Genomic DNA, 15,816 nt, shown 5'->3' on the forward strand with positions numbered 1-15,816 from the left:
TTCCTGTGTGTGAGGAGAAATGTGGGAGAGCAAAAAAGAAATGTAGGTAAGAATACAGATCATGTCTTCAGAAGGCTTCAGAGGTTTCAGTGAAAAAAAAAAAAAAAGATAGGGTGAGTTAAATAAAGAAATTAATTAGCACAATTTGGGCAGAAAAAAAGGCACACACACCAAATAGAGAAGGATATTTAGAAAAAGAAAAAAAAAAAAAAAAAAAGGAAAAAAAAGGCATCAAAAACTACAGCATGCTTTGAAACAAAACTCATTGGGGTGATAAAGTGGATTTAGTATTATCAAAAAATGGCAAGAAACAAGAAAGAGGGTAAAATTTATATAAAGAGAGAAAGACAGAGACAGAGAGAGAGAGAGAGAGAGAAAGAGAGAAAGAGAGCAAGCACCCAAACATATGCACCATAAGAGCTCCTTTCAGCACAATGGCTAATTTACCCAGGGGACAGTCGTGAAACCTGATGAAGCATTAGTAAAAACACTCATTACATTTTGCATTTGGTATCAAGAGAGATGGACCCACAAGGAGAAACTGTAACAACCCAATTAGAAACTGGTGCTTAACTTCCCAAAGGAAAAAAAGGAGGGGAAAAAAAAAAAAAGGTGAGTGAGAGGCGCTGAGATGGGAAGCTAGTTCTGCACCCGCTGCTGTCCCTCTGCATCATCGTAGTTGCTCTATGGCTTTAGTGTCTAATGTGGTGCACGTGCAGCGCTAAAGTGAGGGTTTGTTTTTTTTCTTTTTAACGAGTATTTTGTTCACGCACTTGTATACGGCCTGTCGTGGCGTTTCTCTGGGTGTTTGCGGGCTTTTTTGGAACAGTTACGGTTATTGCGAATTGCACTTGGCAGTCCGGTGTTCTACAGACAGGCTGTCTGTGGCTCCCACAGCCACCTGGCAGGTCACCAGTAGAACGAGCGCGTCAGGAAGTTGGCGGCCGTGCTCAGCCAGCCCACGCCGTCCTGCATGGAGCCCAGACGCGACACGGCCTTGTTCTGCTCCTGCGCCGGGCTCTCGTCCTCGGGCAAGTAGTCGGGCAGGTCGGTGTTCTGCTCCACCACCATGTCGGAGTCCTCCTGGAATGGGATAATGACCTGGATACACAGCACAGACAACATAACCGTTAGTCTGAGAACCAGTCCCTCAACTTTAGTTCTGTTACACTGGTGAATGAGCTTTTTTTTCCCTCCAGTATAATCTCTGTAAAGAAATCTAATGAGAGCGCAATGAAATCAGCGTGTGGTGCATTACAGGGATAAGGCCAAGGGAAAACGAAGATCAGATCAGCATAAACTTTAATGAAATACACAAGCAGATCCTCCAGCACTATTGCAACATTAATGTTTAGGATGCATCCATCACGTGACGCTGGCTATTTGATTTGCTTCTGAGATGACTTCCTAGTAGGGTGCTTGGCAACGGGGTAACTCTACCAACAACGCCACCTGCTGGTCAGGACTGGAACAATCTGTTAAGCAGATGGTCATTGCTGTCATTACAAAGGCTATCTAAGGTCATGACCACACAGCTTCAGGTAGAGAATGCCCTTCCAGTCTCAAACAGAGGGGACAGGGCAGCTCCTCGTTACAACAGAGGGCCTGTTTAAATATGTCCTACGGCCTGTGTGTGCTGTGTGTGTTCTCGTGTGAGTGTGTGTTTGTCCAGGGCATTGTGACACACTGCTCCGGGGGTTCGGTGGCATCCTCAGAATGATCATGTGATGATGGGATATGAATAACTCCTCTAAGACAGGGGGAGTGAGGGGGTAAGCTACAGCCTGCGAGGCAGACACACGTCACCGACTCTACGTGTCACCCCGAATTACCCTCAGTCCTTTCTCAACTCAGAGGACAGAAATACAACACCAACACAACATCTGCATACACACTGAGCTCAAGCAAAACTCGGCACTGAGCGGACGACCATGGCTGCGTGTGCGCTTCAGTAAAAAAAAAAAGAAAAAAAGTAAACAATGTAAACAATGCAAGCAATGTAAACATCCATCCGTCCAAGTGATACTGTTAACTGATGCGCTTATAACAACTGTCTGGTTTCCTGTTAGATAGAAATGGATAACTACACAATAGAATATGTGAAAAATTCACTGTAACAACAGCACTGTTGGTTACACTGGTGCTCAAGCTGTTAACAGGTGAACAGAGCCCTGGAGGCTAATCCTTCGCCGCTTCAATCAGTTTTAGTTTCCATCTACTACACCATTACAAACTTAGCCTCTTTGCTTTATATTTGACTCCACTCCACATGAGCTGTAAGCATGATAATCTTAGTTTTGAAGCATTTCCGAATACTGAGGAAGGAATGAGGCACAGCTGTTCTGTGACTAACACACTGACCTCTGCACCATCTTCACCTTTCACCACCTGCTGGGCTTTCATAACTTTGGTTGAAGCTATGGCTGTTCCCAATGCCTGCAGAATCAGAACAGGTCGAGGTTACACTCCCATAAATTTCTCCGCTCCAGACTACTTGGCGTGGACTCTTGAGCTGGTCTTACCTCAGCCTTCAGGTCTGAGCGGATCCTCACCACACACCTCTTCACTGCCATCTGAAAGGTGAAGCTTATCACTCCTTTAATCTTCAACAGGGCCTCCTCACACAAGCTCCTCCGGGTCTGACAAACACACATAAACATACACATACATATGAATACACACACGCACACACACACACACACACACGAATACACACACACACAAACATACAAATGATAACCACACACACACACACACACACACACACACACACAAACATACAAATGATAACCACACACACACACACACACACACACACAAACATACAAATGATAACCACACACACACACACACACACACACACAAACACGCACACACACATAAACATACACATAGAAACGTCAGAGCTGTTCTGAATATTTCAGTACGTATTCATCACCATCTATTCACTATCCTGGACAGTCAGATTTTGGCCTCGGGCAACCAAACTTTAGTAATTCGAAGTTAACCAAAATACCCCCCAAAATGCCTTTTTTTTTTGTCATGTGAAACTTCATATCTTAATAAGCTTCAAATAAAATATTGCTTTAGCCGTGTTAACAAGCAGCCGAGAGAAAAAGACCTTACATGTCATAATCGTGTGGCTACAAACGAACAGATGGATGGTCAAACTGTGATGGACTAAATCCCCATCAGTCACAGACACAACACAACTGAGTCATGGAACCTCTTTTACAATAAACACAAACAATATTACAGTGATTTTGGTAGTGGGCACCCATGGTGTCCACTTGGGCTATGATACTTGGAAAGCTGGTGGCCAGGGGAACCGTCTCATGCATTTTTCAATACAAATTGCATTCAGTACAAATCTACATTTCCACACCACGACGAATACTGTGGAAAAAGGCCAAACGCCACGGTAACGTGATGTGCCTTGGTGAGGCACACCTGTGAAGCATCACTCAGGTTGAATCTGGGCACCATGCTGTCTGACCGCTGACATTTGGAGCAGCGACTCTTACGCTCGATAGCCCGTGTTAAATGGAGGTCGCTGCCGCGGGAAGGCGTCTCGAGAGAGAGCTGTCCAACCGTGGAAACCGGGGTCGGGGCGGACAGGGGAGCGACTTACCGTGTCGTCCAAGCCGTCGATCTGAAGAACCACCGTCTTGGCCCGTTTGTTGGAAGAGCCCAGGAAGAACTGAGCCTTACGCCGGCACGAGGCGGCCGCTTCGGCCTGCTCCGCTTCGGCGTCGGTGGAGTTCTGGAGGATCTCGTAGATCTCGGAGGCCAACAGTTTGGTTTCCCCCGGCGACGTGCCCCTACAGGAGTACAGGCACAGTTAAGAAAGCTAATGGGGGGGGGGGGGAGGCGTGGCACGAAAAGCTTATCGGCCGTTTAACGAAGCTTAACGGCCACGGTGTAGACAAACATGAATAAACATGTTTGTTTTAGCCTGCTTTTGATAACGAGAGTATGCTTTGTGCGATTCGCTGCCCTTCATGGTGGATCTTTGAAAAGGTCGCCTCTCTATCAGATGAGAGACTACAACACAACAGCGTAGGGGGGAGGTCTCCTGGCATGGGGGCTGCCCAGAGACAACAAAGAAGAGGCATGGCTCGCTAACCTTTTAAGTATTAAAAAAAAAAAAAAAAAACCAAGACAGTTTCATACACGACTAGTCACCTAGCCACAAAATACACACATATAAATCTCCCTATGGTAAAATGCTAAGCATACAATGGATCGAACATGAACACTTTGAGCTGAAAATCAAAACCAACTTCAGAAACAATAGCAGTAATTGTGGACTGCATAATTCAATGTTATTTGTTTCATAGGTTCAAATATATGAACTGGGCTTTCACTGAACATTGCAATCCTTTATTTGGGGTGGTTACAGGAGAAAAAAAACAAAAACAAAAAAACAGCTCTTTGACTCGTCCGTGTGAGGTCAACCCTGACACAGAGGTCCCTAGATGCCCCCACAGGCAAAAACACAGGAGCTGCCAGTAAGCCATCAGTCATGCAGCTCTACAGGAGTCGACATCTGCTTACTGGCATAGCTGAGCTGCTTGCCTCACATAGGCTGTCAGGCTTTCTCTGTCTGCCTGAGGGAGTGCTTATGGCATCCACTCATTCTACAATGACACAGTATGCTTACGCACCTCATATATCAATGTACACATCAATGTATACATATATCGGCTACAGAGTTATGTTACAACCGGAAAACATTACGAGGTAAACAATGGTGTCAAATAGTAGCGGGGAATCGTTTATCTAATGTCATTCATGAGGACTGGCTAGAGAGTGAAGCCGGCTGAAGTTTCTCAGACTTTTGTGTTCACACTGTCTGCGGCCACAAACGACCTCTAACGGACGTCATCGCGGCTGAAACGGTGACACAGAGCTCGAGGAGGTGAGGAGCAATCTTTGACGAACGCCACGCTAATTAAAGTGACTGTTGAGCAGTGCAGGCATTTGGAGAGGTGCCCTGAGAGAGAGAATTGCAGCACTGCGTCCGCCGCTAATACTTTTCTCTGTGAGCCGCGATAATAAACAGCAGCTACATACCATCAAATGGCCTCAAGACAGCCCTGCTAAAAACAACCCGAGCACAGAACACCCCCCCCCCCTCCCCCCCCCCTCCCCTCCCAAAATCAGTCTCTACTCCTCTATAAGGGAAACTGTTGAGCAGGGGGGACAGAAGCTGTATGAGACTTGTGAAGATACAGTACTCCTGTCTACTGATACATTTAAAAAAAAAAATGGGGGGTGGGGGGTTGTGAAAAGCTATTGATTTACTTATAAGCAAGTTCAACAAAATAAAAGGACCAGTTAACAGCATATTCTGAAGAAGCCTGTTTAAACCTGAATGCTGGACACTGCTCTGGTTGTTCTTGTACATCAAGCTAAAAAAAAAAACAAAAAAAAAAAACAGCACATGACCTTCACGGCGCCGTTTTCAGTTCAAAAAGAATAACGCTCACGGTGACAAGTTCGTCTTAGTCAGACCACGCCTGTGGTGGAATTTTGCACACAACAGACATTTGCTGAGATGAAAACAAGAGGATCAGATTTTCAGTTAAAAAAAAAAAAAAATGCAAAGTGAGCTGATGTGCAGTGTGATTTTGAGGCGATGCGACGAGAGGGGGGGATCTTACTTCTGCATGACGTTCTGCAAACTCAGCATCATCCCCAGTTCGCCCTTCATCTTCTCCCTGTTGGCGCGACATTCTGCCAGGTACCGCACGGCCTAGAAGGACACAGGACAGCCATTATGGGTCACAGGGAGCCGTTAACAGAGTCATTCCGCTGCGGTGTCAGGCGGTACTGTGTTTACATAACCAGCACAAATAGAGCTCAAAAAAAAAAAAAAAACCTGTTGGTGCAGCGTGGGCGTGTGTACGACACATGGTCAACTGACAGCTATTTTAAGGGTCACAGGAAAGTGTTGATCTGGGTGATGTTTCGGGAATATGGTGGAAATACAGTTAAGGCAATTTTAAATAAATGGATGGTCACCGATGACAACGGTACAGCGTGAGCGAAAGGAGGAGACGCCAGATGTCCCCAGTCTGCTGCCATCTTGTGAATTTTGCTGGATAAATGCCACGGAGGACAACCGGGCTGCACACACAGTGGGAGGTGGCCTCCATTGGAAGTCATTATAAACTATTCTGACAGCACTGGATTGGGCGGGCAGACACGAGACAGGAGCACAGCATCTAATGAGCAGTGGTTTAAATCCTCTTAACTCTGATTGGAGATTTAATCGGATGCGCAACAATAAAGCCTACGACCTCTTGATCAAAGGGTAACAACCAAGACAAGCTCCTGTCACATTATTATGAATGGCATGGTTATAGAATGTGATGGATAGTAATAGGTCTTGGCAAAGCATAGCTTTCTCAATATTACTAAAAAAAAAAGGTTGGTTTCAAAACCTCATTGATCGTAACATACTGCACCTTCTCTTCCCTTAAAAGATTATGTTAAATCTGTAAATGTGTGCCAAGTTGAAATCCATTTACCTTGCCTATTTGAAGTCTACCACTGATGTGTTTATTTTTCACTGTGTACATATCTCCAATGCAGCGAAGGAAACTGAATGCCTTTAAATACATCTTACCAATAATGCAGAGTAGACGACTTGAGGGTTTGGGTGGTCAAGGAAAAGAATAAGCCCTGGTAAGCAGCCTTGATCCTGTACAATGGCTCGTCTGTTCAGGGGGTCAGCAGCTAAGTCCCTCAGCTGGTTGACCACAGCCAAGGCATCTGGCTCCCCACTCATGGTGATATCACTCTGAGTGCCATGCAAATAAGACAGGCCTATCTCACCTGTGGGACATATAATATAAGATTGAAGGTGGAAGAAAACAGAGGCTGATAATGCACCTACAGTTTCAACACTTGTCCAGTGACACAGGACACGGTCAAAAGAACAGTCTAGCTGAAGAACTCACAAAACACTAAAAACATCATATGGGACAACAACATGCGGCCAAAAACAGTACAACTGACGGAAATTACTTAAAGTAGTGTCATTCATCACATTAACTATAAAGGTACATAGGGATTGGGTGGAGGGAACAACTTAAATTGTGACGTGTTAAGTTAGCTATCCTAGCTATACATAACTACCATCTGCGCTCCACTGCTAATTTGAGGATATACGTGGCTAAAAACAAAATCACGGGAAAGACCACGCTGTCAGTACATTTTCTGTAGGTGCCAGAAAGACAATACGAGGTGACACTGGGTGTGAATTACAAACAAAAGAGAACACAACAAGGCCGGCCACTCATTCCAATAAACTGGCGAGGCCTTCGCTGGGTTGCTAGCTAATACATTTGTTCCGGTATGCATTCATTTAAATGTCCTTTTTTGGCTAAAGGCGCAGCCAACTTGGAAAACATTACACTAATTGAAACCACAAATTTTTTGATTGATCGTGGTTAGGCTGACGGGTAAAAATCGATCTCAAGACGCGGAGTTAGCCAATAACATATGTACTGAGAAACTGAAGTCATTGTCAACACATCAGCCAATACATGTAGCTGTCTGAATAAGCCGCATAAAAGAACTCGCTAACAGGACTATCACCTCACACCATAAGCTTAAATCTTGTTCAGTGACAACAAGCTGCCGATCGAATTATATGAAAATGATTTCTTATAATGCTCATGTATCTTTTAGAAGTCAGCTATTTCACCTTGTCCAGTGCGATGTGGCCCTGTGGCTGTGGTACTACAGTCCACGCATAACCTTTAAACACACACCCAGAGACACTGCGTGCTGTTCAATGCTATCATTCATGCTAGCTAACTAGCTAAGCTAGGAGCTAACCTTACCTCGCGTCAGAAGATTATGCCTTCAAAAATGATCCAAGCTATCTTTAATCAAGACCGTCTAAAATAAGTAATAACGTAGCAATAGTAAACCACGCGCAACAATTTGACACAAAAACAATGACGCGGAAACTGGAAAAACACTTAAAATTGACAAGACTAGAGTTATTCCATTGCACATTGAGCACTTCCTGTCCTCGACTACTCTGATTGGACAATAGCGTCAATTGTAAATTATCTAGCCAATCACTGAGAGTTTTACTGCAAGTGTTGTGGTGGAATTATGTTAACAAACATAAGTACTTCAGATATTTTCTATAGCTCAAATATTTTTATCAATATGTGCTTCATATTTTGGGATACTGTGTTTATTTGTTATAGTGTGGGCAATAACTTCAAAGCGAATTTATATCAAATAAACTAGCTTCCAGCATATTCTGATTGGACATTTGGGCTGTTCCTCTCTGTCCGAAACCAATAAAGAAGTGTACGCGCTCTAGCCTTGAAGGTCCTCGCAACCGATTGGCGTACAAGGCATGTGCGACAATCTTTATTGGCCATAAAGTTTTGTAAGAAACACCCACCACATTGCTGCTGTGGAGGTGACTCAAAAATACCGAAAACAGCTCTGCTAATGTACGTCGAGGTTCAGCACAATTTTGGTGAGTGTCTTACTTCTTTTGCTTGTGTTTGGGTAGACTGATTGGAAAAGCCATTTAGTTTAGGTACATTAGGTAGAGGTTACAAGTTTGTCCTTTAGGTTTGACCTGTCATCTTGAAAGTAAATTAGCGACCAAAAGTTGGCTTACGCAAACAAGCTAACTGACTAACGTGTGCCTGTAAAGTGTTGACTTCAACTAACGTCAGTCACCCTTACCTTGATATCTGAGTGCCCGCTTAACAAAGTTCTGTGGTCTGAATTCCTACGACACTGGTCTGAACTATGGCCCGATAGAATTGGTTCTTAGTTAACAACTTTCTAACCTATCAAAAACTTTAAGTAGCTGATAAACTGTGTCTCACAGATGAAGCGTCATCTGTAACATAAGAGAGAGATTCTGTGACAAAGGACAAGTTACAAGTCTACCAGCGACCTGTCTTCGAGTGAATGCTGGAAACTGTATTGTTATACTGTAAGATCACGTACTGTAGGTGACTGAGGCCGTTTCTTTGTGGCTGGTGACTGTATTTTGTTGTTTTGCCTAACTGTCGCCATTCTGCATGTACTCCCGCTTTATTATCTCCGCAGAGTGCTGAAATCCAGAGAGAGGATGAGCCTAAGTTGGACCCAATGTGAATTTGAATCAAAATCACAAAGATAGAATGAACAAAAAACATGAAGGGATAGAGATGGACCTGGTATGTATTGTAACCAAAACAGAGGCGAACCGTGTGTGTCTCCACCCCTATCAGCTGACCTGGCATTACTAATGTTGCTTATTTCGGTTCTTTGGAAAAACTGAGTTAGAGGAATGGTGGAGTCTGGATTAAGCATACATGTATTTCCTAGGCTTTTGGATCAGCCAAGCCTTATGGGTCATCCAGAAGCATCGTCAGGAGAATTGCCTCAAACCTTCCTCTTGCGCCTTGTCCCCGTGTCCACTTCCAGGTAAGGCAGATATTTCAGAGAGATGAACATTTACATCTCACTGTGCTGGGAACATACACTTTTTGAGTCACTTGCTCCTTTGTTTTAGCGTGCACAAAATGAATATTTGCCGTGAACATAGACCGTTCTAAAAACAATTTGTTGTATAATGTTTTGTTGGAGGATTTTTTAAAAAAAATTTTTATAATTAATTACTGTTATGTTATAACAGAGAAATACAATCATTAATCACTAACAAGATGACATCTTTACATACTGAATACAAACCTGTAACAGGCCTTCTCTGTTAGCATGGGCTGATACAGTCTGTTGTTTTAAGACAACACCCATGCAGGTCCTGCTGATAGCTCTGGGGGGGGGGGGATTGTGCTAGGAAATATTATATCACTTCTTATATAATATAAGATAATAATGTGAGGGATGTTCAAGTTTGTTTGTTTTTTTTTTTCTCTTATTTTCCTCCAACACGCATCACTGTTTGGTTTAATTGACCGGACACCAGGCACTTATAATGTTTAGGCTGTTGTGAGTCTATCAGTTTAAGAGAATGCTCCCTTAACCTGATTAAACATGTGGTCTTACTCTGAAACACTGCACTTATTTCAGTTGTTTGTCATATCCTCTCTGTATAGCTTTGCTGGTACCGTCCTAGTTTTCTCAGTGAGAGACATTTCCTACTATTGTCTTGCAGCCTGCTTGTCTTATCCTATTTCATATTTACAATCTTTCAGTCCTGCGTCTCATCAAAACAGTATGCATGACTGCCTGTCTGTTTTGGTACACTGTCTTTTGTACTGACCATAAACAGAAGTGCTTTATTGCATCCCCAAGTGCTTAAGAATGTTGGGATGCATGAGGTGCTGAGCTTTAACCTGAAATTCAACAAAACATATCATGGTTTCCCTTCTGTCTTTAAGGATTCTGTTTTTCTGTCCTTGCCAACATTATTGTCTTTTTCTTCTCTCTTTTCTTCACTCCTCTCCAGCAGTCCTTATGTAAGGAATGCGGTTTGTCTTCTCTAGGTCAGTTCACTGGTTACCTGTAAGACGAAATTTATTACCTTGTGTTGATTGATGTTTGCCAGTACATGCCTAAACTGGAAATCTAACTTTAGCGCTGAAAAGTAACTCTCATTTGATAGAAATTGCTTTCCATCTCTCTGTAGTATTGAGTATTGAAAGCTTACCTACAAATATGACCACTAGGAGTATCTGCTCCTTTGTGTGTGTGTGTGTGTGTGTGTGTTTTGCATAGCACTAAATGTCCTGAGCTGACTGACCCTGTAAAAGAGATTGCTTCTCCTGTTTGCTCTTAGGAGATTGTTAGACTCTCATGACTCATGCTGTATTTAATCAGCCTAGGCCAGGGAAAGCTGAGCTGCTTGTCTTGATTAGAGCATTTTATGGTTCTTTCCTTTGCTGTGACATTTCCTTTTGTCGTTAAACGTGCGAGGGGGAATATTTAGTCTAATTATTAACCAAACTGAACATTTCTTTGTCTTTTTTTGTGTAGCTCCATCCTTTCACGGCGGGAGCAGGGATCCTCAACACTTCAGCTGGACAGAGCGGACTTGTGGCTACATTAGCTGATGTAGCCTGGATAGACAGAGAGGAGAGCGGCATTGCTGGATGGCCAAAGTGAGCAGACGCGCTTTTGCATAAATGCCTGGGCCAAGAACTGTTCTCTTCTGCTTGTAATTGCATGTGCACGGTTAATTTACGCCCAGTTGTTTCTGATCTTTTATGTTCACTGACTAGGCCCACTAAAGATAATTACTCCTCACAGCTGATTTTATTTTTGTTATTTTACATAAAACAAAAAAAGTAATGCAGATTAACAGTGCCCATCGTTTGAGACGACAGTGGCCGTTCTTATGTATCACGCATGTGTCCTTCAGGTCAGAGGATCAGTCCGGCTTGGTATTCCGCACGCAGCGACATGTACCCCTCAGGAGGCGGCGTTCCTTACCCAGCCTGCACCAGGCCGACCTGGCTCCGCAGAGCCAGGCACAAGTCAACAACGAAGCCATTGAGAAGATCAGCGCTCTGGAGAGCGAGTTGGCCAAGCTGAGGGCCCAGATAGCACAGATTGTACAGGCCCAGGAGAACAATGCACAGGCCGCAGGTGAGGGGAGAGGGAGGTGGGCAGTGGGTTTCAGACACAAGACCTGGTCATGAGTGTAAGGCAAGGCGGTGGAGATCTGGAGGGCACAGGAGTGTATGTCTTGTTTTTTGGCAGCTGCACCAGACAGAAGTCAGACAGAGGGTAGTAATGACACTGCACTATCCTGAGAGTTACCGAAAGTCATTCAGTAGGATTTTTGGCACAAGCGAGTTCTTGGGGGGAAAAAAAAAAAGGGGTCTACCCTATTATCAAAAGTGTCATATTTTCACAAGATCGAAGAGCACTTGCATGCATATGAGCACTATCAGTCTTCCCTCCAAACCATTTTCTGCCACCAGCTGTTTACAGTGTGTAGGGAAGGCAGTTATGGTGTGAGTTTACCCATTTGTCGTGAGTTGTAATGGGCCCATTTGGGTATGACTTGAGGGAGTATGTTTGTTGTCGTAACAGAAACTCAGTAACCTGTGATGGTAAACACTATCATCTCTGCTGTCCTTTCATCACTGAAAATAGCAGGGGTCACAAATGATAGCTTTCAGGCCGCTGTTTATTGTGGGAAGAGTTTGACAGAATTCTTCTGAACCTTTTTTGCTAAGTACTACTCACAAATAACTAAGTAACTGTACTTGTCATAGGTTGAATGCAACTGAGCAGTTTTTGGAATATTTGAAAATGACTTCCACAACGGAAAAAAAATTACTATTGTAAAACAAACTTGAGAGGGCAGATACAAGAGTTTAAAACTTTGTTGTTGGTTCTTTTTCGCTCCCAATTCTCCGCACTCTAGCTGCCCCTCCCCCGGCACCACCTGCGGCTCCGGGCTCACTTGGGCCCCCACCCCCGCCTCCACCTCCTCCCCCTCCCCCACCCCCTCCGCCGTGCCCGTTGCAGAGGAGCAACTCTGCCATCGACCTCATCAAAGAGCGCCGCGGTAAGAAGGGAAACCAGGAGACAGCCCCGGAGTCCGGACCGAAACAACCGGAGATTCCCAACATGTTAGACGTCCTGAAAGACATGGGCAAAGTGAAGCTCCGCTCAGTCAAAAGGTGATTTTAAAAACGGAGTCTGACCTCTTCTTTTCAAACCCTTTACTGCACTGGCCACGTTCTGGCTTTGACCTCTGGGTGAGCTAACCCTGCCAGTAGAAGTCCTCTCTTTCCACTGTGTCTCCTGTCACTAACTCACAAAACAGAACCCGTCTGCACATTTACAGAATTCGTGTCATTCTTCCCGTGATGTTTTATGTTGTCATTTAATTTATAAAGCATGATTGATTATTGTCCAAAGTACTGCAGTGCTGAGTTACTGCTGTTTTGCTGTAGTTTTTTGTGCTTATCCTAGGTTTTAACTTTTACTGTGCTTCTGACACACTGGCACTCCTCAGTACAGCCATTGATTTAGTTTTTCATATTATAGGTGAACTGTGGGGGGTTTTAGTGTTTGTATCATGTCTGGAGGGTTGCTGATTGATGACCTGTGTGTTGTTCTCTCAGTCGGCCTGAAGAGGGCGCACAGAAGCCCAAACCCGCTGACCCCACAGATGCTGCCGCTCTCATCGCCGAGGCGCTGAAGCGTAAGTTCGCTCATCGGTACCGCAGCGACAGCGAGTGTGAGCGCAACTTCGAATTTACCGCTACCGAGACGAAACCTCAGTCTGAACCACCACTGGTGAGGCTACTCTTCTTCTGTACCGTCCCTTTTGTCTTAACACAGTCCCGGCTCTCCTGAGGCCATGCGCGTCTCTGAGAAAGAACCAGCCCGGCGTGCTGTCTGGTCTCAACGCTGGGTCGTCTTACTCACCACATGTGCTCATGGCTGTAGCAGGGAGCCCAGGTCATAAAATCGCAGATGCCGCTTGCAAATTCATGATTGGTACAGAGAGACACGTACGTGTCCTACAGCCTCCACAGTAAAAATAAATAAATAAATAAATAAATAAAGGATTCTCTTAAATGAAACGATTTGAAAGCCCTTTTCAGTCACTCATTGTCCTGTCAGTCATGATGTCTCTTCACCTGGCTAAGAGCACATGCACAGGATTCATGACATTTCATGTCACGTGTTTCTACCTCAGTCACCAACTTAATTTTGTTTGTTGTTGTTTTTTTTTTTCCTCTTTTCTCCACCTTAGTTTGGACAGCACATGTTGAAACGAACGGGAATGAGGAAGCTCCATTAAGGGCGGACGGACTGCTGTACTGGAGCTGTGCCTCACACGCCTCACTTCACTCAGCCGTAGCCCACACAGGAGGGACAAGCACATAGTTACCAAAAACACTATAAAGTGGTCAGTCTGGTTCTCCCATTGGGACATCAACAGTGTTGCATATCTTTAGTATCAGTACACAGCGCACTTTAAAGAGTGTTCTCATTGTAGTACGTACCACTCAGACTAGTAAACACAAGTCCCTTTTTTGTGTGTCTTTATCAACGCCGTGTTCTTCTGTAGTCTTAAGCCTAAGTTAAATCATTTCAGACATTCGTTTTTATATTGTTTGTTTTGAATTTGTTGAGGACTTATTGATGTTTCCAGAAGGCATTGTGAATCTTCAGCTCTGTTTTTAACACTACAGGACATGTAAGCTTTGGAGAAGTTAGTAAAGGGCTGCTGAAACGAACATGAAAGCAAGTACCAAAGTACATATAAAGTTCATACCCCTATACAAAGTGTTCATCTCTGTAGACTTGAACTGTCTGTAGTCTCAGTATGTGTGGTCTATTTTAATTGCTTAGTGAAAAAAGATAATTTGTTTGACAAGAGATGGTGCACTTTCAATAGTCTTGTTCTAATAAAATGTTCTGGGATAACTGTAAACCTATAACAACTGTAATCTTAATTTATAATTTTAAGACACTTATTTATGTTTTGGTTATAGTTAATAATTTAGTCTGCGTAAGCAAAATAACTGTCTTTCAAATTATGCAGATGGTGTTTACCTGCCTTGGACAGTACATTTTAAAGTACGCTGCCAGTCAAAAGATTCGATAGGTCCACTGTCTCTGTACCAAATTTCATATCCGACAGTACCTCAGTGTAATAGGCACAGGCAGATGAGCTGTTATTGTCTTAAGTCTACACCAGCACTGAGTTTCAGTGCAATCAAAGTGGGTTGACCAAAACCTTGTATGACCTTGTGATTTCATTTGCTTATATTCTGCTTGTTGTCTGGATTTAATCTGCAGTTATAAGCATTGTTACACATGACCAAGTAATATATGGTTACACTATTCTTTTTTTTTAAGTTATTCATACTCTTAACATTTAACAGATTGGAAATGTAATGTAATGTTTCTGTTTTATGGCAAGAGTTTCATCCTTGAGTATTCAAAACATTTATAAGTAATGTTGACGTTGTGATGTTAAATGCAGTTGATTGTCCTGTCAGAGTTGGCCAGTTTGTATGCAAAAGTACGAACACATTTGTAAATGAACGTTATTTTCAGTTTTGCATTGCGAACATTAGGGGAAAATGGAATGTAACCATATTTGCATTTGAAGATAACAGTATTGCACGGTTTTGTTCTCTGACTTCCCCCTGTAATGCAGAAAAAAAACACGTAAAAACACTTAAAACCTGTCATGCATAAGCAGACAGAGAATGGGATTATTAAGGGATTTTTTTTTTTACACCATATCAGAGCTGAACAGTTTTGTGTCCATTCATGCCAAATTCAAGTCTGCACTCACTGCCGGGACATGTACATAACCCAGAGTGGAAAACACTGTCAAAATGGACTGGAATAATCTAAATAAACACTTTTCTTTCTGTGCTATCAGAGTATTTGTGGAGTGTAGATTTAACACTTTTGTAAGTGATTAGTTTTATGATTCAAGCATTAGGTTTGGGTGCTTTTCTAACTGATGCCAACAGAGGGACCTCTCACATAAGAAATACACACATGCTGTACAATATGAACCAAAAAGGAAAACAGCATTTTCCATGAATAACATTTGACCATTATTCAGTCACTTTGCATTGTATAATAAATTCCTTGCCCGTTTTTGTCAACAAGTTTTATTAATCAAAAATGCAACTGCAACAAGCATGTATCAAAAAGTCTATACGGCAAAGCCTTAACAAAATGGCTTGACACTGAAGTTTTCTCCCCAAAATGGCTGTTACAACAAACTGTAAACAGTTGTGTGTGTGTGTTTGTTTTTTTTCTTTTATAATCAACAGTCTTACAGCACTTACAACAAAAATACAAATCAGCTAAAAGGAAAAAAAA

The 15,816-nt window shown here is 43.1% G+C and overlaps 2 protein-coding genes across 2 annotated transcripts; one reads left to right on the forward strand and one right to left on the reverse strand.

The window, feature by feature from the left end:
- Positions 1 to 323: 323 nt before the first annotated feature.
- On the reverse strand, positions 324 to 8,017 carry armc1 (armadillo repeat containing 1). Its single transcript, XM_030769158.1, has 7 exons — positions 7,857 to 8,017; positions 6,635 to 6,843; positions 5,667 to 5,758; positions 3,632 to 3,821; positions 2,523 to 2,639; positions 2,362 to 2,436; positions 324 to 1,101 (listed from the first exon to the last, which is right to left on the reverse strand). Exons 2-7 carry the CDS (start codon positions 6,794 to 6,796, stop codon positions 910 to 912), a joined length of 828 nt encoding a protein of 275 aa, XP_030625018.1. The 5' UTR covers positions 6,797 to 6,843; positions 7,857 to 8,017; the 3' UTR covers positions 324 to 909.
- Positions 8,018 to 9,123: 1,106 nt separating this feature from the next.
- mtfr1 (mitochondrial fission regulator 1) lies at positions 9,124 to 15,305 on the forward strand. The gene is made up of 7 exons (XM_030768815.1): positions 9,124 to 9,212; positions 9,364 to 9,462; positions 10,975 to 11,099; positions 11,360 to 11,586; positions 12,374 to 12,632; positions 13,080 to 13,254; positions 13,718 to 15,305. Exons 1-7 carry the CDS (start codon positions 9,177 to 9,179, stop codon positions 13,763 to 13,765), a joined length of 969 nt encoding a protein of 322 aa, XP_030624675.1. The 5' UTR covers positions 9,124 to 9,176; the 3' UTR covers positions 13,766 to 15,305.
- The last annotated feature ends 511 nt before the right edge of the window (positions 15,306 to 15,816 follow it).

This window comes from Chanos chanos, chromosome 3, assembly GCF_902362185.1.
Source record: "Chanos chanos chromosome 3, fChaCha1.1, whole genome shotgun sequence".
Lineage (NCBI taxonomy): Eukaryota > Metazoa > Chordata > Actinopteri > Gonorynchiformes > Chanidae > Chanos > Chanos chanos.